The 26,394-nt window shown below is 43.4% G+C and overlaps 1 protein-coding gene across 2 annotated transcripts in view; it reads left to right on the top strand.

The window, feature by feature from the left end:
- Arfgef3 (ARFGEF family member 3) overlaps positions 1–26,394 on the top strand; it is a 141,641-nt gene that overhangs the window by 72,425 nt on the left and 42,822 nt on the right. For both annotated transcript variants that reach the window (XM_074073635.1, XM_074073642.1), the window contains 10 exons: positions 1,054–1,132; positions 8,891–8,995; positions 9,943–10,276; positions 14,869–14,981; positions 15,810–16,720; positions 20,431–20,597; positions 21,281–21,446; positions 24,177–24,284; positions 24,606–24,821; positions 24,944–25,054. In XM_074073635.1, coding sequence (XP_073929736.1) covers positions 1,054–1,132; positions 8,891–8,995; positions 9,943–10,276; positions 14,869–14,981; positions 15,810–16,720; positions 20,431–20,597; positions 21,281–21,446; positions 24,177–24,284; positions 24,606–24,821; positions 24,944–25,054 — 2,310 coding nt within the window. The remainder of the gene's footprint in view (positions 1–1,053; positions 1,133–8,890; positions 8,996–9,942; positions 10,277–14,868; positions 14,982–15,809; positions 16,721–20,430; positions 20,598–21,280; positions 21,447–24,176; positions 24,285–24,605; positions 24,822–24,943; positions 25,055–26,394) is intronic.

The following is a 26,394-nucleotide window of genomic DNA, read 5'->3' as shown; positions in this document are numbered from 1 at the left end:
TTCTCTTTCTGTCTCTCCCCCACCCTCAGTGTGTGTGTGTCATCTGTCTGTCTGTCTTGCCACCTTCCAACACTGCTCGTTCTTTCTCTTACATTCTTGCCATTTTTTCCTCCATCTTTGATGACCTCATGGCCATTCATTCATTTATACATTCATCAGATACTAAGCCACATTTGCATAGATGCATACGGTTTTTATAGCCGAAGACAAATGTTTCCACTTATGATTTCAACAATTCGGTGAAATTCTGTTGTTTCTTTCATTTGTCAAAGGGGAAACCCAAGCTTACCCCAGCTCACACAGACAGCAAGTTGTGGACTTGTACTTGAACAGATTCCAGAATCCAGCTTTTACCCTCAGGGCATCTGTGGAATTTCAATTCTAGTTTCTGGAAAATAGAGCATGTTTGGAAAATTATTTTTCTGACACTGGCTATCACTCCGTTACCAACAAAAACCATGTGCCCTGTGTATACTGAGCAAGCAGTTAAAGTAGTGAAGCTGGTGACTGTGCCATCTTGCCCCCATTGTCTAGTTTCTTATTTCCAGAAGCCCATCTTTTGGTTTTTTTGTTTTTGTTTTTGTTTTTTACCATGATGCCATATTTTATATCTCTGGGACACAACTCAGACCTCCCCAGGAGACTGTGAAGTTCAAGAGGTCAGAAAAAGGGATCCATGGAGAGCCCATTGACCTAAATACTAAGAAAATCATCATCAATTGGGTTATTTTTTTAAATTCATCAAATCCTTTTTCATTAAGTGTGAATGCATTTTACTAATAATGAGAACCAACCTATCGTTCTCTTCCTGGCTATCTTTTGAATGTTTTACTTTAGAAAGGAATGATTATATAATTAGATATATCTAATGAGTACACCTAATTCTTACCTTTTCTGTGAGTGATTGTTCTGATGGCCTAAGAGACAGTCCGTATCTGGAAATTACCTTTCTATCCTGAAAAGCCCCAAAAGCAGAGAATGGGAGGACACTGAAGGAACAGCAGGGTCCCCACCCGTGCATGCCTAATGCCTATCACCTCCTCTGTTTTGAAGGGTCAACAGTAGAGACCCTCTGTGACGACGTGGTCTCTGTCCTCACTGTCCTGTGTGAGAAGCTACAAGCCTCCATAAAGTAAGTGCCTTTCCACAATTGCTCTTATCTGGCAGTGGTCTAGTTCTGAAATAACTTCTGTCTGCAGCATCACTTAAATTACAGATTATAGAGACAGTAGTTCCCGCCCACGGGTATTCACCTGTCATTCCTGAGAAATATATTCAGAGACCTCAGGCAATCCCAAATTACCAAATACCATTACTGAAGGATATAATTTTCTGAACTGAAAATGGGAAAACAATACCTTGCAAAGACGAGCTACTCCCTTGAGCATGGAGTGAGTGGAAAAAGCATGGGGTTAAGAGCTAGTTGACATGGGTGCCAGTGGTGACTCAGGTGTGGCCCTGCTGCCTGATTGTAAATGACTCCTCTCATTGGACTCCTTGCACCTCCTTCCTCTGTGAAATACCAGTTCTGGATTCTGTGGACCGTCTCTGTTCCTTCTGTGAGCTCATGCACATAGCTTTAAAAAGGGCCTGGTACGCTGACTTTTATATACTTTCTTATATTTATTTTTTTGCATGTTGGATTAATCAGTGGTGTTTGTTCATTTGGGTGATTAAGTTAAGAAGACAACATGATATATTTGATATATTGCAATAACTTTTGAAAATGCCACCATGTACCCCACCCTGCACAACAATTAAAAAAAGAAGAAGAATAAGAATAAGACAATGTCTGCATCCAGAGTAGTCAAACTCAGAAAAAAACAGACTTTCTGAGAAGGGATGAAGTCGGTGCCTGCTACACATGGTGAATTGCAAAATTCTACCACAAGATGCGATTCTCAAGTGCCCTTTGAATTAAAAAGGATGCTGTAGACTATCATGTACTGGTAACTAAGGGATTTGCTAATGCAGGAAAGCTTCCACTCGTGTGTTTTAACTACGGTAATAGATGGGAGATATGATCTAGCTGCACATGTGAACGAGGTCTCTCACTTAGCTTTAAACTTGGTTTTGGCAGAAACTTGTTTTTGTTGTGTAGTTTTTGTTTTCTCGGAAATTCAGGATTATTTTAAAGCTAGGCTTAGAAGCATTCCTACAAGTTGTTGCCAGCTGGTTTCTCTATTAATTTATGCACTATTCCTATAAGCCACCTGCATGTTTTGGGCAAATGAAATTCTTCATATCAGGCACTTAAAGGTCAAATACTAAAAAGGAGAGATTACTGTAGTGGTTACAAGGTGGGATGGGAGGAAATGGAGAAAGAAAACACGTGGAGTGAGTAAGTGAAAAGATCTAATGTGGAACACGAGGCCTGTAGTTATGGATGCTGGGTTTATTCAGCACTTTTCCTAAGCCAACAATTATAGCTGCTCTTGCCACATGAGGGGAAATGGATAAGCTCTGTGAAATGATAGATGTGTTAATCTGTTTCACAACAGTAAGCATTTTACTCTATGTATGTATCGCATAACGTCATACTCTATGCTATTCACAGAAAATGAGGGGTCTTTTTAATTCATGGGTGGGATAAACCGAAAAGAAATAGCACTTAACTTCTTCCCCACCTCACCCTCAAATTTCTCCCACCCCTGAGCCCTAGGCAGGTGGCAGATCTGAGTGAATCTCATAGCACATTAAAGAGGCTCTTGATGAACCCTGCTCAGGTGCCTTCTTTCCTGGACATTGGAGCACTAGAGCTGGCACACAGATCACCAACCTAGCCTGAGGGCTCCAGTACCAAACTACCCCGCCATGCCACCTGGTTTGCTGGGGACAGTGCTAGTATATGCCTATTGTGTGATCATTGTAATCACCCCTCTTCACTCTCAGCAGTGTCCTGGATTGGATGGGTTATGTATTTACTCATCAGCAACCATGGTCTTCATCTCTTCTACTGCCAACTTCTCCCCAGTCCTGCGCAGGGCCTCTCCATCATAGCAGAGCCAGCTGTTTCGTCAGAACTGGAATATGTTTCCCCGTCACATTTTCTCCTAAAACCCTTCAAGAGTGGTATTTAGAATATGATCAAAGTCAAGGGCAAACACAACAAGGGGATTGGACTTTGAGCACATGATAAAAGCGAGAGCACACAAGGGAGGGGTGAGGATAGGTAAGACACCTAAAAAACTAGCTAGCATTTGTTGTCCTTAACGCAGAGAAACTAAAGCAGATACCTTAAAAGCAACTGAGGCCAATAGGAAAAGGGGACCAGGAGCTAGAGAAAAGGTTAGATCTAAAAGAATTAACCTAGAAGGTAACACACACACACAGGAAATCAATGTGAGTCAATGCCCTGTATAGCTATCCTTATCTCAACCAGCAAAAACCCTTGTTCCTTCCTATTATTGCTTATACTCTCTCTACAACAAAATTAGAAATAAGGGCAAAATAGTTTCTGCTGGGTATTGGGGGGGGAGAGGGAGGGGGCGGAGTGGGTGGTAAGGGAGGGCGTGGGGGCAGGGGGGAGAAATGACCCAAGCCTTGTATGCACATATAAATAATAAAACAATAAAAATTTTTAAAAAATGAATATGATCAAAGTAGTTATATGCATGTATGCAAATGCCCCCATGTAACATTATTTTGCATAACTCATGTGCACTAATTTTAAAAACAGTAGTATTTAATCAAGTTGGCATGACTACAGAATTGTTGGATTTCCTGGGTTAAAACCCCTGCTCTGCTCCTTACTAGCTCTTGACTTTGGGTAAAGATTTCAATTACCCTAAGTTTAGGTATTTTATAAAATAATATATTATTTACTATTATATCATATAATATCAGTGATATTAATATTTTAGCTTTTTTAAGACTGAATGAGAAAATTCCCTTAAAACACAGGCCGTACACATCAGCCAAAGGTCACCAGAAATACCTGATGCTAATATGCTTAGGCTTATTAACTTGGCGTACTGAGACAGCCTGTTCTCTCTGGGAAACTAGGGCGCATCCAGCCAAAGCATGTGAGGAGGGATAGTTCTAGGATTTGATCTTGAGTTCGGTGACTTTGGAGTGAGTTAAAGGAATTGAGAGGAGGTGATGTCAGGAAGTACAGTCAGTTCTAGCATTGAGCTCCTTTGTTTCTACGCAGGACGTGAGAGGAAAAGACAGGAGCTAGAGTTGTCACTGGAGAAGTAGTCTTCACTCACCATGGAGGGGGACATTTGATCATTTCTGTGGCTGTGTAGAAGCCCCCCCCCTTTTCTAGACCCTAGTTCAGGCATGGATGCCAACATGCTTTCACCCTGTTCCATCCTCCCCATGCAGAGACTTCATCCTGTGTTAACATTCTGCCCCGTGGCTGATCGTTCACCAGGAAGCCTCAGCTAATGGCCCTGACCAGCCATCCAGGCTGCCCAGGTCTTGGCACTGTCAGAAAACAAAACAAAGACCACAGAACTTTAAAAACACAGAAACCATGGTCATTACTACGGGCAAAGAAAGCGAGCACACTAAACATTTTTTTCTGAGTAGCATTATAAGGGAAAACAACTGGAATTTTAAGATGTAGAACAGCAGAGGAGACTTGTGGTGATTACAGCAATTAACAATGAAAATCTAGCCATCAGGAAAAGGCAGAATGAACCCGTAGGCCTATAAATGTACCATTGTTCATTGGGCAGAAAAGAATCAAGTGCCTGGCATGAAGTTCACAGGTCTTTACACCTGGATGGCTCCAACATGAGCAACAGGGACCTAGAGGTGAGCATTTAACCTGGTTTAGCTTGGGCAGCCCAAGGTTATATCTCTTGTGTAAGTGTTGTAGGGATTCAGTTTTGATATCTTCAAGGAAGTAATGCCATAAGCGGACTCTTTTGAGTATGTAGTGCCTAGCATGTAGTAAATATGTGATATCTGCTGATTCTAAACTTTTTTTTTTTTTGCTTGCAGAATTATTAGTTCCAATTCTAGTTTGTGATGCAGTTAGGCACAATAAGCTTCTTTTGAAAACTTCGACTATAGTTTGTTAGGAAAATGTATTGTACATACATGAAAATGTGTACGCACACATATTAGAAACCAAAGGTCATAAATTTCTATTAGTCACTAAAGACATTTCTTAATCCTGTGACTTAAGAATAGGCTTTCAGTGGGGGGAATAATTCAAGTGACACATTCTTGTTTTTCTAGGGGTTCTCATTGAATATTAGATCAGAGATGGCTTTAGGCATGTTGCTACAGTGCTTAATGGTTCTGATAGCATTCTTATAGTCTTGGCTTGGTTTTTCTGTTGTAATTCCCCTAGTTATAATTCTGCCTTTAGAGTTTGTTTGCTTATTTTATTTAACATTTCCTATGATGATTAAATTACTCAAAGGTATGGGGAGCATTGCCAGAAAATCTGGGGTACAGCACACTTAGTGCAGCTGTAACAGGAGGCCTTTAAACTTTAAAGTCTATCTGGCCAGGTGATGCCCTGCCCTTGGCTGCTCACATTCTGGGGTTCTTCTTGTTCTCCTTAAGGGCTCCCATCTGTGTGGTTTCTTCTAATTTTACTGCCTTAATTCCTTCATTTCTCTTAGCTGAACTTGTTGCCTCTCCCACCTTCTAAATAGGTTCTCCTCTGAGGTCGTACTTCTCAACAACCATTTCCAAAGTCATAGCCCAGACGCCTTACAAGGCTTTGGCTCGATAGGGGTGTGTATTTGCAATACATTCAGTCTCTCAGGAGGACTCAGAAAATACATTCAAGTACACAGCACAGATCACCCACTTGCCTTAGAGATGTGATATTAATAGAGTTTTATATTAGGCAAGTTGGGTTCCATGATCCTGCTTAAATCAAGAAATTTGGGAAGAATAATTGGACTTAGAGTAATAGGTATTAATCCTCTGCCTGTCACCTGCTACCCTCCCTCATCCTCCTTTTCCTCTTAGTACAGGAGGGCAGATGGGAATCTCTACCAAAGCAAGCTGTAAGTCAGTGAGGCTGGCCTCAGTGGTTGAATCTAACTCCGCTCCTTACACAATTCCTTAATTCCTTCTCTCCTTTTTCTAACTAAGTTCAAAGCTGTTCATAAAGAAGGTGAAACTTTGAACAAAAATGGTTTAAAATAAGAACTCTGAGAACTCCGAACGCCTTACTGATTGCTCTCCCAGGACTTTCCAAGAGAGGGGGACTGCTCAGCCTTTGTGACCCACCTGTCCACACCAACAGCTCTGCTCCATGGAAATTCAGTGGTGAGCCCAGCAGACACTCAACCCATCAACCATGCAACACTCAAGCAAAAGACCAGGAAGGATGGTTCCCAAGCCTCCTGAGTGGGCAGATGTTTCCCACTGTGTTTTGGAGAGTTGGCTGGGTTCTAGGCTCCTTTTCCCTCTGTGTATCCCCCATATGTGTCTGTCTGCAGGCACACGAGTGAAAGTCAAATACACCATGCAGAGTGTATGTGTCTTCAGGGAGGGCCTGGGTGGAGGGTGCTTACATTTTAAACAGCTCCATTTAATGACATGACTCATGCAAGGCCACTTATTTGGGGACTGCTGCAGCCCACGGAAGAGCTGCCATCTGTCTCCAAGGAGACTGCTGGACCAGTTTCCTTGGCAATAAGTTCCCTGTTCGAGGCTGGTGCCCGGGGGCTGCAGTATTCACCACGTCACACTTTACAGATACTTGGAGCAACCTTGACTGCTGTAGCTTTTCTTCTAGACTTACTTCTGGTGTTTGAGAAATTGAGAATCTAAATCTTCCAGGTACTTCAGTTTTATGATGCTAGATTGACAGCTTGAGAGAGAAAACTTTTGTATTGTGGCATTTAAAAATTATTCTTAATGATAGGTCCAGAAACAGAAACTTTTGTATTGTGGCATTTAAAAATTATTCTTAATGATAGGTCCAGATCTTGGTCAGAAGGACTAACCTGAGACATAGTGAAGGTGATCCTTTCAGAACTGGTTTTCTAAATGCAGCTGGTAATTATAAGTGATATTGTAGCCCTCCTGTTTTTCCTTTCCTAATCTGTTCATGCAAAGGCATCCACAATGAACATTCTAAAACACAAATCTGGTCATGTCATCGTCCCGTCCATCACCTTACTCTGCCTTGTCTTGTACTTGCACAGTCTTTCTTAAATTGGCAGGTCTTTGGATGAAAACCTCAGACTTTGGGGTGGTCAGCTCTCCTTTTCCTCCTTCTTCTCTCCTTGAGTTTCTATACTTTTGTATATCCTTGGTATCCTTTTGTGTATCCTTGGTAATTAAACTTTTTCTTACCCCCATTTCTGTTTCTTACCACCTATAGTCCTCTTAATAGTTAGCCTGGACACATAAGAATGTGCTTCCCTCACAGTGGTCTATTTTCTTATCTTGCTTTATTGAGAAACCCCATAATAATATTTTTTGGGAAAAGTAATTTTTCTACTGAAAAGCTATTTCCTCCATAAAGAAGAAAGGTCAAATGTAATTAGTAAGGTGTTGACCAATTAAAAGATGATATAGTGAGCTAGGGATATAGCCAAGTGGTAGAGTGCAAGGCCCTGGATTCAATCCCTAGCACAACTTTCAAAAAAAAAAAAAAAAAGAATGAAAAGCAGCTCACAACTGTAATCCCATCTACTTGGGAGGTAGAAATCAAGAGAATCATGGTTGTAGATCAGCCCAAGCAAAAAGTTAGTGAGATCCCATCTCAACAAAAAAGCTGAGCATGGTGGCTTATGCCTGACATCCAAGCTAGACTAGAAGCATAGATAAGAAGGTCAAGGTCACAGGCTGGCCCCGGGGCAAAAGCAACAGACCCTATATATCAGAAAAATAACTAAGGCAAAAAAAAAGGTTGGGGTGTGTCTCAAGTGGTGGACCACCTGGCCTGGCAAGTGGGAGGCCTTGGGTTCAAACCACAGTACCACCAAAAAGAAAGAAAGAAAGATCGTGTAACAAATGGTTTCTTAAGAGGTTTAGATAATTAAGCATATTAATAATTAATATCACTGGCATATAGATATTAGTTAATATATCAACATTTGTACAATTATTCTAGTGTAAGATGTTAAACTGTGCATGAAGCATGGGTAAAATATTACTGTTTCATGTTGAGTTTTTCTACAAATATACAGAAAACTGTTTATTAATTTTTAAAACTCAGCCTAACAGTGTTAGTTTGCTAGGGCTGCCATAATAAAGTACCAAAAATTAAGTGCCTTAAAACAGGAGTAATTTAGCTGTGTGCCAGTGACTCACTCCTATGATCCTCGCTACTCGGGAGGCAGAGATCAGGAGGATCACTGTTTGAAGCAAGCCCAGGCCAATAGTTCACAAGACCCTATCTCAAAAAAAATTCTTCACAAAAAGGGCTGGTGGAGTGGCTCAAGGTGTAGCCCCTGAGTTCAAACCCCAGAACCACACACACACACAAATAAAAACAGGAGAAATTTATCTTCTCACAGTTCTGGGTGCTGAAAGTCCAAGGTCAAGGTGTTGGTGGGGTTAGCTCCTTCTGAGGACTGAGAGGACCTGGTCCAGGCCCCCCTCCTTGGCTTGTAGATGGTTGTGTCTCTTCATACTGTCCTCCCTCCATGTGTATCTAGGTGTCCACATTTCCATTTCTTTAGGGGATACCAGTCATGTTGGATTAGAGCCCACACTGATGAGCTCACTTTAGCTTACTTTTGTCTGTAAAGACATTCCTAATAAACTCATAATCTGAAGTACTGAGGATTAGAATTTGATTTGTGAATGTGTTGCGAGGATGGAAAGTGTAATTCAATCCATGACACTTTCTCCCCTTCTGCTTTGGTGAAACCTAACATTTTTCTTGGGCCACATAGCACCTCTTTAATTTTAAGCCTTGTGTTTTGCGCATCTATGTGTTGATTTTGCTCTTCCACAGTGACAGCCAACAGCTACAGCTTCTGTACCTGGAATGCATCTTGTCTGTGCTTAGCAGCTCCTCCTCCTCCATGCACCTGCACAGGGGCTTCACCGACCTCATCTGGTGAGCATCCCCTCCTTACTCCCTGAAACTAGCCCAAGGGTCTTCTTTTGCTGAGTCTTGGGTCCCTTTTCACAACATTTGTGACCTACCCACTTGTGACAGTTTTGCCCACACATAACTGTCTTAGAGGGAAAGTAGATCAAGTGCTGTGTTTACATGCTTTGGACCAAAATCCAAAGAGAAATTGATGGTTATTATAACAAATGTGCTTCATGGGATCGTGAGAGGCCAGAACCAGAAGGTCTTCTGGGTTCTCAGTTTGTTCTAGAAGCATATAAATACTTCAGAAGCTTACACGGGAATAAGAGACAGTGACCCGTACTCAGCCCTATTCTGGATCATTCTCCATCTAGACAAGAACACTGATCACTTGTTCATAATCAGAGATTCTAGGACATGACAGGTTCTGCAGGTAGCCAAGTCATTGTTCTGGGTCCCTGGGCTCACTGACAGGGAGGAATCAAATAACAGGTGCCAGTATGGGATTTGAGGTTAACATAGTAAATGAGAAATAGTTCTGTTATTTGAAGCTTTATAACTAATCCTTTTCGCATTTTGAGCCCCTTCTTCACAAAACATGTTTCTGTAAAAAAAAAAAAATGTTTCTCTTTGTTGTTGTTTTGGGTTGTTTTTGTTTTTTGGCAGGACTGGGGTTTGAACTCGGGGCTTTGCACTTGCAAAGCAGGTGATCTACCACTTTAAGCAATGCCTTCTTAGTGGTTCTCTTGATATTTAGTTAACCTTAGCTCAAGAAATGAGGAAAAGTATTCTGTTGACATGCCCCCAGTTGAGGGAAAACTGGGGCAGAATGCAGACCAAAGAAGGCACAGTCAGGACACCAGCTGTTGTGGGCACTCCTGTGGCATCTGGTGCTTGCCCTCAGATCGTGTTCCTTTCTCATCACCTGGCTTCAGGTGAGACTCACTTTTCCTTCTGTCTCTTCCCAGGAAAAGCCTCTGCCCTGCTCTCATCGTGATCCTCGGAAACCCCATTCATGACAAAACCATCACATCCGCTCACAGCAGCAGCACCAGCACCAGCGTGGAGTCAGACTCTGCCTCCCCAGGCGTGTCTGACCATGGTCGGGGCTCAGGCTGCTCCTGCACCGCACCAGCCCTCAGCGGGCCCGTGGCTCGCACCATTTATTACCTTGCAGCTGAGCTTATCCGGCTAGTGGGGTCGGTGGACTCCATGAAGCCAGTGCTCCAGTCCCTCTATCACCGTGTGCTGCTGTACCCCCCACCCCAGCACCGCGTGGAAGCCATCAAGATCATGAAAGAGGTAGGGAGGCGGGGAGAATGCTTGGTTTGTGGATGGGATCTCAGTGCAGTGTCTCGCACACAGTATGCACTCAATATTTGCCATCACTTGCTAGAAGGTCATCGCTACCATGTGGGATCCAGTGACAAGTGGGGGTATGTGCATGTGCCAGGGGTAATTAGCTATGTTTATGAAACTCTATTCAGTGTGTACCTGACCAGGCCCCAGGCCAAGAATTCACCCCGTTCATGCAGATAGGTATGTTGATTCACCTATGCCAAAATCAGATTTCAAAATGACTTCTTACTCAGGCTATACCTTATCCAAAAAAAGCCAGCAGTTTTGTTTCTGTGAGCTTGTTCATAAAGATCAAACTGCATTTCCCTAGGATACCTAACCTCCCCCAAAAATCAGAGTAATAAAATCCCCTTGTTCATTTACTTTAAGCAATACTGATCACCAATTTCTAAATAGTTAATTTTTTTAAACCAGAACATTTATTGTATCACAACTAATCATTAAAATTCTTAAGATGAAAATGATGCTGTAACAGCTGCCATCAGCTTTAGATGTTGGTCCCCTGGGATCCATGTGGCAATCTACATGTACGCTACTTGGCAGGGTGCAATATTTAGGTGCTCCCTAAATGTCCTAGCCACATTTCGTCTTTCAGCTGTGGCACTCCAGGTCTGCTTTCTTTTGTGCTTGACAGGGTATCTATGTGTCACAGGTCAACTTCTAAAGGAGGTAGGCCTTAGAACCACAGCAATGGCACGTGTGTTCATCTTGTTGGGACCCTTTCCAAATGATGACACGGTCCCTTTGTCATGTTGCCTCTGTAGCTTAGACCAAAGAGTAAAAAGTTAAATTTGAATTACTTCTTGGTAGTGTTTTAATGAAATTTGACAATAATGAGTAATGAAGAGTTCTGCCTAACATTTCTAGAAATGAAGGAATGACCCAGATTTGGTTGCCATTAAGAAAATCAATGGGAACAGAATAATAACCATTTTTTCTTTCTTACTATATAACAGGCACTTCACATATATTACCTTTAATGTTCTTAGTAACTTAGTCAAGTTGTATGTGTGGCTTGATCAAAAGGCCAGGTCTGTGGCCCAAAAGACTAAAAATCGTATGTTCTCCCTCATATGCGGACACGGGCAAACACAACAAGGGGATTGGACTTTGATCACATGATAAAAGTGAGAGCACACAAGGGAGGGGTGAGGATAGGTAAGACACCTAAAAAACTAGATAGCATTTGTTGCCCTCAACGCAGAGAAACTAAAGCAGATACTTTAAAGCAACTGAGGCCAATAGGAGAAGGGGACCAGGAACTAGAGAAAGGTTAGTTCGAGAAGAATTAACTTAAAAGGTAACACACACGCACAGGAAATTAATGTGAGTCGACTCCCTGTATAGCTATCCGTATCTCAACCAGCAAAACCCCTTGTTCCTTCCTATTATTGCTTATACTCTCTCTTCAACAAAATTAGACATAAGAACAAAATAGTTTCTGCCGGGTATCGAGGGGGTTGGGGAGGAGGGGATGGGAGGGAGGAGATGGGAGGGAGGTAAGGGAGGGGTTTGGGGGAGAGTGGAGAAATGACCCAAACATTCTATGCACATATGAATAAAAAATAAATTAATTTAAAAAAAAAAAGGCCAGGTCTAAGATCAGTCACCACTAGGTTGGTGAGGAGTATAGCTTTGAAGGTGAGATGAGGTAATTTGATCACCACCCAGACAGCAGGGCCCTCCACCAGGGACCTGCCCCTGCCCCTGCCCCTATTAAACTGGTAGCTTGGAGGAGCCAGAAAGGGAAATTCTTTGATTAGGCGGATCCCCAGGAAGAGAAGAGCAGGAGGGGTTGGCCACACATGCTCAGCTCCTTCTAGATTTACCAGCCAGATGAGGTCCTCCTCCTCCACTGGAAGAAGTGACAGGAGGGAGAAGACCTAGAATTTTACTCCACTGGATGTTCCATGTAGAAACACAAAGCCAAAGAAAAGGGGTTTTCTGTCCCACAAAGAAACTAAAAGGTCAAATGGTTTGCCCCAAGTTCCCAAAGACAGAGAAAAGTTACAAAGCCTGATCACTCTGGCCCTAAGCCCATGGTCTTTCCTATCCTTCCCTTTTTCCTGGATGTGACACTCAATTGATAATGAAAATCATTCCCACAGAGCCCTGCCTAGCACTGGTTGTTAAGGGTCACTGGGTATGACAGTCAGGGTTCAAACCTCGCTCTGCCACTCACCAGCTAGATGACAGTAGAGAAATCACTCAACTCTGAATTTACAGTTTTGTTATCTTTCTATCACTAGATATTCCAAAGTTTACAAGTTCAACATGCAATAAAGAAAAGATTTACTATGAGCAATGTCAATCCCCTTTCGTTTTTTTTAAATGGATAGTTCGGGGCCTCAAATTGTTACAGCATTTTTATGTCATTAAAAACACGTAAAAGAAAAAAATGTCACAGTTTGCGTAAGTACTTTGCTGGTAGAAAGTGCCACACAAAATACGTGGTGTACTTAACTGCTGCCGTAAGGAAGAAATCACAACATGTGGAAACTGAAAAAAGCTCATCTCCTCTCCTGCCTAATTTTTTCTTTCTTCTGTCTTATTGGACTTCTGCTCGTAAATCACCATTATTAACAATTTCGCCCTTGCCCAGGCTCTCTAATGGCTCCTTTTTGCCTTTCTCATCGTCTGAATTACTCTGCTCTTCCCAGAGCCTTCTGCTGCTGTTCTTCTTTCCCATCATTTCCCACAATGCAACATTATTTCCCAAGATGCAGCATTATCCTGTCTGACTGACCCTGCCTTGTCCTATTCTTGCCCTCCTGCCTCTATTCAGTCCCTCCCGCTATTCCCATGGTCACTTCCACTTCACAGTGTTGAGAGGTTGGTCACATGGGCTAGACCTTCCTAACTCTTCACTCCCTTGAGGGTGATATTGTATCTGTTTTCTAGATGAGGAAACTGAGGCTCTGAGGAGAGAAGCGACTTGCCCAAAGTCCTACACCTTGTGGGAAATAATGCTCAGAAGTGAACCAAGATATTCTAAGTACATCTGCCTATGTCAGCAAATCCTCCTTCCAGACTCTGCTTCCTCTGACACTGATCTTACTTTTACGCCATCCTGCCATTTAGCAATGACTGGAGTGTCCCGTCACACTGATTACTGCACAATAGGAAGTGAATCAAGCTTCTTATCTCCTCAAATACATTTTGTGTATATGGATTTTGTGTATTCCCCCTAGCATTTAACACTGCAGTGTTTCCCGAGGTCATTTTGGAGAAGTAAGGCTAGAATTAGACACCTGCTCCTGAGTAGTGTGTGCAGCCCATGCGGACCCATGCCGCCAAGCAGACGAATTTGGGCCAGGTTGTTCTGGAAAGCTGAGCTTCCTCTTTATATGACAAAACAGTCATTTAGGAAGGTTGGTAACCTAGATACCAAAATCCACAGGACTTATGCCCACAAAGAAACCACTCAGTACCCAGGGTGTCTCTTTAGCCTTTTGGAGTTTGAACGCTTGGTTATTTCCCTGTGACATGTTCTAGTATGTCACTCTGCCATGTGCACCATGTGCCTATTAATCGGAGCATACAGGACACTGTGTTTGTCAAAGAACATTCTCTTTCCTGTATCTACTTTCCCCAGAAGTACACTTTGCTTCCTTTTGTCTGTCCTGTGGTGGGGCTTTCAAAGGAGTCCCTAGTGCTCACCCAGCACTCATGTCTACCTGAAGAAGCTGAGCTTAAAAGGTCTAGCTGTTCTTGTTGTGTCTTTGAAGGTCCTTCAGAAGCCCGGTCACTCCACTCCCTGCCCCTCCAGATTCTGAAGAAATTGACAAATCAGCACAGATTAATAAGAGAATCTACATAGACTGTCTAATTTATTACTGGCAAAGTTGGCTTAGAGAAAGGATGAGGTCCTGAAAGAAACTGAGGTCTTTAAACTCCTGTCCCTGGAGCCGGGAGTGCAGCTCAGAGCACATGCTTAGCATACATGACGCATTCAAGGAACAAGTCATTCTAATATTTCATGAACTTTTCCAGATACTAGAAAGAGGAAACATTTAACCAAGTTTATGAAGCTAGCCAAACTTGAAAGAAAGCAACATTATAGTGTAATTTCGATCAGTTTCATTAAAATTTGCAGTTAGCATCCCTCGTCTAAAATCTGAAATGCTCCAAAACACAAAACTGTTTTTAGTGCCAACATGATGGCAAAAGTAGAAAATTCCACACCTTAGAACTATCCCATGCACAAAATTATTGAAAATATTATGTAAAAATACCTTCATCCTTTTTTATGTAAAGCATATATGAAACAAAATAAATTTAATGTTTGGACATGGGTCCCATTCCCAAGATATCTAACTGTGCAAATGCAAATACATCAAACCTGAAAAAAAAAACAAAAAACAAAAAGGAAGCCCTTCCAAGCATTTTAGATAAGGAATGTTCAACCCACAGCTGGCTTTTCTCCTCATATTGTTTCATCCATTAGAGAAAGTAGATGTTTATTTGCTCTCACAATTAAAACTTTGCGTCTTTTGTGATACTCACTTTTCTATATTTTCCCTCTCTTTCCTAAGATACTCGGGAGCCCACAACGTCTCTGTGACTTGGCGGGACCCAGCTCCACTGAGCACGAACCCAGAAAAAGATCAATGTCCAAAAGAAAGTCTCACTTGGATCTCCTCAAACTGTATGATACATTCCTTGTTGGGTCTATATGCGTGGGTGAAGACTGTTTCTCTGAATACTTTTCACCTCGTTCCCAAGTTCCTGAAGTTTTTATGAATCTACATGAAATGAGTCGTGCATGTTTAATCATTTACCCATAAGCCATCTGAGAAGATTTATCTCAATTCATTGTAATCAGTAACTTTCCACATTTTCGTATTGACTTAATGCTGAATATACAAACTGAAATGTTCATAAATTCATTAGAGTTATTTGAGGGAAGAAGTTTTTAATTGACAATATGGAACCAATAGGACTCCTTCACCTGTAGCATATCTAGAAAAGTAAATATGATATGGGTTGTAATCATTCTATTGACTGATCAGGAATATGTTAATTTTATAGAACAAGGTCCATATTATCAGATAGCCATTACAACTATTTTCTATTTGAAAAACTGAGTATAGGGCTGAGGGGTGTGGCTCAAGTGGTAGAGCTCCACCCAGCAAGCATGAGGCCCTGAGTTCAAATCCTAGTACTGCCAAAAAAAGAAAACTGAGCATAATACAAAAATGAGATAGTTCCATTCCTGTCCTCGGAAAATGATAAATCCCCCCTCAGGAATTTTCATTGGTAACTAGATAAACCACCCAACCAAGAGGGAGAGTTTGAGTTCAGGTGGTCCATTTACCTGGAGATTTTTCTCAGCTTGAGTATGTTTGTTTCATTTTTCCCAGAGCATTTGATTTTATGCAAATTAGACTGTCTCTTTGAATACTGTGTATTTTGCCAGATAACAGTTCTTGTTCACGTGGAGGCTTTTTTTCTCTTCCCTCTGCGACGCTGCCAGCATCATGGATGGCATGACAGAAGCATGCATCAAGGGTGGCATTGAAGCCTGCTATGCCGCTGTGTCCTGCATCTGCACCTTACTGGGTGCCCTGGATGAGCTCAGCCAAGGCAAAGGCTTGAGTGAGGGTCAAGTGCAGCTGCTCCTCCTGCGCCTTGAGGAGCTGAGGGATGGGGCTGAGTCCAGCCGGGACTCAGTGGAGATCAACGAGGCTGACTTCCGCTGGCAGCGGAGAGTACTGTCCTCTGAGCACACGCCCTGGGAGTCAGGCAATGAGAGGAGCCCGGACATCAGCATCAGTGTCACCACGGATACTGGCCAGACCACCTTGGAGGGAGAGCTGGGCCAGACGACCCCCGAGGACCGCTCTGAGAACCACAAGAACGGGCTCAAGTCACCAGCCATCCAGGAGGGCAAGGAGGTGCTGACCAAGGTGGCAGAAGCAGAGGCAGCAGACCAGCCCGATGTGGTCCAGAGAAGCCACACTGTCCCTTACCCTGACATCACCAACTTCCTGTCGGTGGACTGCAGGATGAGGTCCTGTGGTTCTAGGTACAGTGAGAGCAACTTCAGTGTAGATGAGCAAGACCTGTCCAGGACGGAGTTTGACTCTTGTGACCAGTACTCGATGGCAGCAGAAAAGGACTCTGGCAGGTCTGATGTGTCAGACATTGGCTCTGACAACTGTTCGCTGGCTGATGAGGAGCAGACACCTCGGGACTGCCTGGGTCACCGGTCCCTGCGGACAGCTGCCCTGTCTCTCAAACTGCTGAAGAACCAGGAGGCTGACCAGCACAGTGCCCGGCTGTTCGTGCAGGCCCTGGAAAGCCTCCTTCCCCGGCTCCTGGCCCTATCCAGTGTGGAGGAGGTAGACACTGCCCTCCAAAACTTTGCCTCTACTTTCTGCTCAGGTTTGTCAACCATTTTTTGCTCTGTAGGTGACAGAAGATATTGAGGTCATTTTGTCTTCATGGGAAATCATGAAGTGTTGAAAGAATGTTAATGAATCTTGGGGTTTCCTCTGTTTAAAGACAGTATGAAATACATGGGGGGTAATCCAGGAGAGAGGAGCTGGGGAGCCTGGGCTGCTCTGACTAGCTTGGTGTCCCTTGTGCCAAGACAGAGAGCCCAGCAGACATAGTGGTCCCCAAAGTAGCTTTGTGTCAATGGTAATGATGTCCTTGAGTCATCCAGAAATGGTAAAACTATGGAGAGGGTGTTCAGTTTGAAATTAAAATTATCCATATAAAAATCTCCACTGGAGAAGTCTTGCATTTAATATATTAAATTTAGATCTCAGATAAACTTCATGTTATAATAAACACCATCCCCCAGCAATTCTAGAAGAATTACCTGTCCCGGTGGTAATGGCTGACCTCCAAAGGCCCTCCCTCATTTCTTATGAGAACTGAGAAATATAATCCCAGCAAGGTCTTTTACAAAGCTCGAAGCTATAGCAAGTCTTCCAATTTGTGTGTGTAAAACCTTCAAGTCAATACTTAATTTTTAGTACATGTAACACAAGGGCTCATGTGAATTTTTTGTATGGCCAGAATATGGCACTCAGAATCTTGAAGACTGCCCAACTGTCAAAGGTCTATAAAATGTCCTATCAGACCCAATATGTTGTGTTTTTACATGTAGAAATCAGTATACTGAAAAGAGACTTCTTAAATTTTCATTGTTTCTAAATTTAAATTTTAGTGATTTAATTGTACTTTTGTCTTTTTAGTTCTAACGACATCTGTACTGCTTTTTTTACCATTTAGGTTTTGGCCTTTGTCTGTCAATCACAGACCCACCCGTCAGTCCATGATCTATTATCAGTGTAATGGATGTCCTCTGTCTCACTCTCCTTAGTAGCCTATGGTTTAACTGGTGACACTGGGCATTGTTGTGGGTAAGCTGAAGGACAGGTGTCCACCTCTGGAACAAAGGCACATGCTCTTGGTTCCTTGGCAAGGGCCACTTCCAAGATTAGATCAATAAAAGGAAACAATGATGCCCTACTGAGATGAGAGAGATGGTGGATTCTTCCCCACCTCCTAGCCCCCGAAACAGCAGCAATAAAAGCAGCGGAAGAGCAAGGAACTCTCTGGATCATAACCTGGCCTTAACTCTTTCTTTATTTTAATGTCATAGCCTCAAACCTTCTTATGCCGAAACGCCCATCGAGCATTGCTCCCTACCTGTTACCCAGGATCTGCTTCTTCTGTGACAGAATCACTGAATCACAGTCAGTGATTCCTGTCCTAATATACTATTGACACCAGCTGCCCTAATTCCAAATGACACAAGAGCCTTTCTTTTAAAACAAAGTTTCTTATTGTGGGAGAACTTGAAAACATTCCCACAAAAATGACTGCCATAAAGGCAGCACTTGACCTGAGCTGCAAGCCCTGCACAAGTGCCTCTCTGATCCCAAGAGGACCAAGGTAGCATCTGTGTGAGGTGGCTCCTCAGGACAGAAAGAAGATCCAGCCTTGCTCAGCAGCTGACAGAGGGTCGTGGGCACTTACTGTGCGTGGGTTTCAGATGGAAATAGCAAGACAGCAGATGCAAATAAGCTTGGGTAATGAGTGTCACCCCAAGTTTAAAGAAGGCACCAACACTCTGGCAGAGTGAACCCATGTTTATGCTATGAGATGTAGTTGTTGGCTTGTTTGGGTTTTTTAGTTAATTGATATGAAGCCCAAGGGATGTTCAAAATGAAAACCCTACTAAGTATAAAATAGCATTTTATATAATTTTTTCAAAAAAGCAGAGAGCAAGACAATCACTGCATGTGCTTCTGAACATCTTTTTCCCTCCGTTTTTGAAATCAGGTTATAGAAATAATATTCACACACCATAGTTTACTCTTTACAGTACACAAGCCAATGTTTTTTGATGTTTATATATGTTTTACTTAGGGTAAATACATATAACATTAAAAGCTGATATTTTGATCATTTCTAAATGTACCATTTAGTGGCACTAGTTATAGTCACAATAAATACAACCATCAGCACCACTATTTCCAGAACTTTTTTTTTGCTATTCTGGGAATTGAACCCAGGGCCTCATGCTTGCTAGGCAAGTGCTCTACCACTTGAGCCACACCCCCAGTCCCAGAACTTTTCAGCACCCCAAAAATGGGCACCACACTCCTTCCAAGTCCCTGTAACCTCTCATATACTTTCTGTCTCTATGACTTCATCTACTCTAGGTGCTTCAAATAAGTGGATCTAACATTTTTGTCATTTGTTCCTGGCTTATTACACTTAACACAATGTTTTCAAAGTTCATCTGTGTTGTAGTAGGTATCAGAGTTCCCATTCCCTTTGATGGCTGAATAATAGTCCATTTTTATGTGTGTACTACATTATCCGTTTGTGCTTTGGTAGACACTTGGGTTGTCACACCTCTTGGTCATTGTAGTAATGCTGCAGTGAGCACCGATATACAAGTATGTGTTCGAATCCCTGCTTTCAGTTCTTTGGGAATATAACTAGGAGTAGAATGGCTGTCATGTGGTAATTTCCTATGTTTATTTCTTTGTGCAACATTTTTACTTTTCAAAAAATTTATATTTAACTGCCCAAAGCATACTATTGAATAATTGAATCTAGTTCTCATAGCTGTCTTACTCATTCATTCTCATTCATTCATTCAGCAAATATTTTTTAAGGGTCTACTATATGACAGTGTTCTGGGTGCTGGGGATTCTGTGTGAGCAAAACTAACAAAACCTATCTCTCACAGATCCTGCGTAACAGTGGTGACAGCTGACGACCGACAAGTTTGTATTAATATAATGCTGGGCACAATGACTATCCAGCAATAAAAAGTACAGGGAGAGGGAAGCAAAGCATTGTGGGGTGAGAGGATGTGATTTAGATGGAACTGAAAGGAAAGGTCTCCAAAAAGCTGACACTTGAGCTGACACCTGTAAGAATTGAAGGAACAGGTCACCAGAGAGCCAGTCCAGTCAGTGGCAAAAATAATGCACAGGCTGGGTATAGCAGAACAATGCTTGTAATCCCAGCTACTTGGGCGATGCAGACTGTAGAATTGTGAGTTATAGAGGTCAGCCTGGGCAAAAAGGTAGTGAGACTCTGTCTCAGAAATAAAATACAAACAAAAGAACTGGGGCATGGCTCAAGTGATAGAACGCCTGGCTAGCACGTGCGAGGTCCTGGCTTCAATCCCCAGTACTATAAACTAATAACAATAATAATACTAAATGCACAAACCCTGCAGCAGGCATTTGTGGGTATGGAGAAGAAATAGGCAGGTGGTCAGGGCTACAGGTGTGAGAAGAGAGGGACGCAAGGACAGGTTTTATTGTATTAGAGGAAGCCACTGGATAGTTTGAGCAGTGGACAAAATGCAGTCAAATATTCTCCCCCATTGGTAGCAAAAGAAGGTGACAGAGGGCTTAAATGATTTTACCTAAGCAACATGGAGCTTCTTGCACAGCAGATGCACTCCAGAGTGCACACCCTCCCCATGTGCTGTGGCGTGTGCATTGTGCAGGCCATGATGCCATGCAGAAGTGTTCCATTACTAGGATGGACAGATACCAGTTTAGCCGAGCACACTGTCCGCAGGCCCACGGATCTCCTGGTTCCCACCCTAGGCATGATGCACTCCCCCGGCTTCGACGGGAGTAGCAGCCTGAGCTTCCAAATGCTGATGAACGCAGACAGCCTGTACACGGCAGCGCACTGTGCCCTGCTCCTGAACCTCAAGCTCTTGCATGGCGACTACTACAGGAAGCGGCCAGCCCTGGCGCCTGGCATGATGGTGGGTGCACACTCCGCATAGGCAAGCTCTGGCCTCCTGGCAATGTGGCCAAGCATGGGTTCCCCAAGAGGATGCCACACTGCTCTGGGCCGGTCATGTCTGACAGCTATGGAGGGTGGGAAGGGGTGGTGCACAGGGCACCAATGTGCAGTTTGCACAAGGCAAGTGCAAAGTGAGTGACATTTATTATTCTGTTGGGGTAATCAACTTGGCTCCTTTGTCTGAGCAAGCCACTCTACCGTGTCCCCAGGTGTATGTGAGCCTAAATCTATGGATCCGTAGCAGGGAATGGACAAACACTTTTGCTTAATAAATTATGAATTCCTAAGGATGAGTGATGACCTCATGAGTCTTAAGTCAAGTCTTTCTTGGGGTGCCAGCATTCCTGTGGGGAGCACACTCCATCTCTGCTGCTGTTGGGGCAGTGAGAAGAGGAAGCTGTCAGAAGTAGTCATGTGTTTCTAACCCTCCCACCCCCCCAACCCAAGAGTGCAGCACCCCTAATCTTTCTGCAGGATGTCTGTCCAAAGATGTTATGAGTGAAAGGAATGCAGAAAGCCTGGGCTTCTCCATCTCCCATCTCCTCTCTCATCGCCCCTCAATAAAAAGCCCCAATTCAGGGAGAAGGGGATGATGGGAAGAGACATTTGCCTACAGCCCCTGCTCATGTGCCCTCTCTGCAGAAAGAGTTCATGAAGCAGGTGCAGAGCAGCGGGGTGCTCATGGTCTTCTCCCAGGCCTGGATCGAGGAGCTGTATCACCAGGTACTCGACAGAAACATGCTCGGAGAAGCTGGCTACTGGAGCAGCCCCGAGGACAGCAGCCTTCCTCTCGTTACCATGCTGACCGGTCAGTGGCTCCGCCCAGCCTGGGGGTGTCTGTAGGGCAGGAAGGCCCACACATCACAGCCTCTTTCTGAGAGGCAGTGGTGCACCCACAAAGCTTCCCTGGCAGTCGGGGACAATTCCATGGCAGGGTCACTGAGGCATCGCACAAGCATCCATGTCCTCCTTCTGTGAAGAGCCTTTGGGGCTCATGTGCCCCCCGGACAAGGACTAACTTCAGCACCTTCATCTGTTGGCATGAGGCTGTGGGCTTCTCTATGGATGTGTCAAACTTTCTGGGCTGAAGGCCTGGATTATTCCTGGAAACTCTCACGTGCTGGTAGAGGCTCTCTATTATTTCGTACTCCTAGGATTTGACCAGTAATGAGAAATTTAAACTTTGGCCTCATTCCCATTAGCTGTCCTTATAAGACCTCCTCCCTTCCCTTCCCAGCTATACCAGAATTTAAAATAATGCCAAATACTTGCTGACCCACTATCCGGCCTTTAGGGTCCAGAGAGTTTAATATCTTCTTCAGCTATTAGCAAGTTCACATGAGGACAGCACAGAGAACAGTAAGCAGTGTTATCATAGAGCAGTTTGGGGGGGGGTTTGGCAAAAGCAGATTTTCTTGGTTTTTGTTGTCTTAGCCAAAATGTCAGTTAAAGATAAGAAAGGACTCAAAAGTTTGGTCTGTTAATCAAAGCCTTAGCAAGTTAGATCTTCAGGGTCATTTGGTATCTGCTCTGAGATGCCAGACTCATCTCTGATCTGAATTGTCCCTCTCATGAGCTGGCAGAGTGGCTGAAGTGATAGAGCACCTGCCTAGTAAGTGCTGTGTACCCCAGTACCACCAAAAAAAATTGATATTACGATTGTCCTCTCATGGTTCCAGCTGATGAGATATGTAGGGCTTGGCCCTGCACCAGCCCTCTCTGTGGCGTCCCATGTCCTGACATAGTTTAGCAGCTCTGCACCAGGCAGAAGCAGGACTGGGCAGGCCAGGACAGTCCTGCTGGGAAACTGATCTCATGACCAGAGGGTGTATCATGTGATCTGCACTTGGTCCTGGGGATTCTTATAAAGGTGGCAGAGTGGACTACTGACAAGTGGAACCCAACAATGAGGAATTTGGGATGAGGCACTATTTAAGAACAAAGCAAGGAGTTGAGGAACAGTGAGGTCTGTCCCCAAGTGCCAGAGTCCTGGTCATTGTCTGGCACTTGGAGTCTTGCTTCCAGACAGGATGCAAATGGGGAAGTAAGACTGTGTCTCAAGCCTCAGGACCCAAGACCATAGGACAGGTGCCCAGTTTGTATTTTGTTAATCACAATAGCATTTGTGTGCATTTGAAAAATAAGCGTTCATATATGTGAAGGACATTAATTTAGTTTACTTGTAAATAATGCTTGGTTTATATCTGTCTTCACAAACTCCCTTCAGTAGGGATGGAAGGTACTACCCAGAGCTTATAAGAGCTTAAACATGCAGCTTTAATTCTTTAATTTTCAAATGCCATAGTTCTGTCAAATATAATCTCTAAGAATCTCTTACCCAAAGCTTAATTAAAGGAATCATTTAGTGACTGTAGAAGGATTAACAGACAGTTCATGGTCGCCATATCCATCAGTCATCACTGTTAATCAACCTTGTCTTTATCATGGAACAGTAGACTCAATTGCTATAGCCAGGGGAAGGCTACTTAATTTTAGATTAATGGTGGAAAACATAGCTTCCTTATAAGAATTCACCAAGAAGCTTCTGTGAATCCATGTAGTAAATTCCAGATGTAAAGCGACAAAAGAAATGAACCTAGGGTTTGGAAATTTGATCTGATCTTTCCAGAATCAGCAGCAGCAGTCTGACCACCAAGTTACCATGGCATTACTAATGCCATACCAAAGCATTCTATAAAATTACAGAATTTCCATGCTTTAATAAACTGCATTACCTGAATTCATCAGTCCTTTGCCTAACACAGAACACATTATAAATAAAATGACAATTTCTGGTGAATGTCATTAGGCCATTTGAACCAAAGCCAAATTGATTTCCAAGAAACTGGCCTGTTGCCACATAGATTTCTACCTTTTTTGATCTTGTAATGTGTCATCCAGAGGTCTCCAGGCTTCTTGAAGTTTTTGTAAGAATCAAAGACATAGTAAAGCAGATTTTCAGCACCATGCAAAGAAGACTCATCCTATTGGGGTGAGCATGCAGTTCTAAACTCAGAATAAATTTATACTACTCTCCCAACCTTTCCATGTGTTGCATTCACCTATCTGAATTGATTCTAAATACATATGTTTTAAACCTTAATCCTTTCCTGTATACTGAGGAAAGTGGCACCTAGAGAATGGAGTGCCTACGAAGCTGCTAACAACAATGGTGGCAGAATTTAGCTTTATCTTTCTCCTTTTTTCCTTTTCTTTTCTTTGAATCAGGGTCTTGCCATGTGGCCCAGGCTAGCCTCAAACCCGTGATCCTCCTGTCTTAGCCTCCTGTGTGCTTGGATTAGAGGCATGCACCATGTACCCAGGCTCTTGCTTTATTTTTTTCAAATACAAAAACATACAATAGCATAATAGAAGAATCTTTTGACAATGAAAGAGAAAAGAACTGAATAAAACAAATCTATAATATTCCGATGAGAGTAGTTACACACTCAGTATATAGTAGAGGTGACAGATGTTTGTCGACAGGAAATGAACATTGTGCTGGCGTTTGTTTTTGACCGGAATGTCTCATTAACAGATATTGACGGCTTAGAGAGCAGTGCGATTGGTGGCCAGCTGATGGCCTCGGCCTCTACAGAGTCCCCTTTCACCCAGAGCAGGAGAACGGATGACTCCACCGTGGCAGGTAAGGTCTTGGATCCACACACACTGCCTGTGTTATCAGCAATCAAATTATCCTATGGCAGTATAAGTGAGGGAAGATTCTGTCTTGGTAGAAAAGGTAGAAATGGAAGTTATTTAGCACCGTCCAGCAAGCTGATGATAAAACATTCATTATTGATAGGCACAATGTGAATCAGGATCCAACAGTCCATTAAATTCTGTTTCCTGTCATAGAATTGCATGCAGCTCAATGTTGCTAACTGGATGGCCGGAGATCCCCGGTTCCTTCTTTGCCAGGTTGTGTGTGTCTCTGAAAACTGACCCACACCTCTCCTTGTTCTAGGTGTGGCATTTGCTCGCTACATCCTGGTTGGCTGCTGGAAGAACCTGATTGACACTCTGTCAACCCCCCTGACTGGCCGCATGGCAGGGAGCTCCAAGGGGCTGGCCTTCATTCTGGGAGCTGAGGGCATCAAAGAGCAGAACCAGAGGGAGCGCGACGCCATCTGCATGAGCCTGGACGGGCTGCGGAAAGCTGCACGGCTGAGCTGTGCCCTAGGTACTAGGCATATGGCGTCCCCTGGCCCAGGGGCTCCCTGTAGAATTCACTGGGAACGAAGTCATTTAGAAGGGGTTCTGCTGGTGAGTGGCCAGAGAACATGCGCTTTGTGTTCTCTAAAGGGGTCGCTGCTAACTGCGCCTCAGCCCTTGCCCAGATGGCGGCTGCGTCCTGTGTCCAGGAAGAGAAAGAAGAAAGGGAAGCCCAAGAACCCAGTGATGCCATAGCACAAGGTAACAGCCACAGGGCCAGAATCACCTGGTGCCCCGGACACGGTGTGTGTGCACCAGCACCCACTCATACTTGGTAACCAACACCAGTCCCTGTTCCGTGTGTGACACATAGTTGGCATGTGTCACTAACCGTGAGTCCCATTGGGCTGCAGGCTCAGTCTATTTTAAGTGAGGGTCCTAAAAAATACTAACAGTAGGTCTTCCGGAGAGGAGAGATATACTGGCCCCTGGTGACAAGGACAGTTCAGTTGGCTGCTAACAGAAGTGCCAGACCCACCTGGCTGAGCTGTGTCCTCATTCCATGTCAACAGGTGGCTCTGGGGCTTCATTGAGGTGAACATTTGAAGATCCCTCAGGTGACAGGGGGGAAGGCAGATTGCCCAGTGTTCCAAAGAGAAAAATCAAACAAACAGAATCCTCAAGAGGCTCAGGAAGAGTTTGATCTTGTTGAAGAAAAGCCTGAGTTCTGTGGACTTGGGAAAGGGTTGACTCTGAACCTGTTAAAACCAGTTTATCAGTGACCCTGATGACTGTCTAGACAGAGGGAAGGAGATGTCCTTCCTAATAGCATGGGAAGGTAAAAGGCAGGCAGCAAGCACAAAGAGAAACTCAAACTTGGCCCAAATGATGCTACTACTGTCATTCAGGTGTGTAAATTACTAGTCACAGAAATAGTTGTACATTTTTAGCTGAGAAAAACAATTTAGGTCAATGATCCTCAAACTTGAATTATATTTAGAGGTTGACTGGAAAGCAAAATACTTCTCACAGATCCCCAATGATACCTGAAAAAAATTACAATATTACCTAAGTATTGTTGTACAACCACGAACTACACAAAAATCTTTACCTTTAGTCAGAGTAGTGATACACACCTGGTAATCCTAGCATTCAGGAGGCTGAGGCAGGAGGATCCAGAGTTCAAGATCATCTTGTGCTACACAGTGAGGACCTATCTCAGAAAAAAAAACCAAAAAACTTTGTATTTACAATTTTGAAAACTCCACATAAACAAATAACAAAATGAAATCAGTATCACAGTCATGAGGCAAATGGTGTTTCACAAAAAATCACCTTGCCCTTTACAACACATATATGGTTCTCAGTCCCTTGAAGTTAGTTTGCTGTATTTCCTCACTCTAGACATCACTCAATGGTCCCACCAGATCCAGTGACATGATACCTTCATTCAAGGAGGACACTGCCATTTGGCCTTGTGTTGGCATTTTACATAACTGGCATCCCCAGTCAATCTGATCCTTTTGCAGTCAAGTGTAATAATAACCACTTAAGGAAGTGTTATTTGAATCTCACAAATACAAATGTGAACTCAGAGAGTG

The sequence above is a fragment of the Castor canadensis genome, chromosome 1 (genome assembly GCF_047511655.1).
Source record: "Castor canadensis chromosome 1, mCasCan1.hap1v2, whole genome shotgun sequence".
Taxonomy (NCBI): Eukaryota; Metazoa; Chordata; class Mammalia; order Rodentia; family Castoridae; genus Castor; species Castor canadensis.
This window is presented reverse-complemented; position numbering and strand designations above follow the sequence as displayed.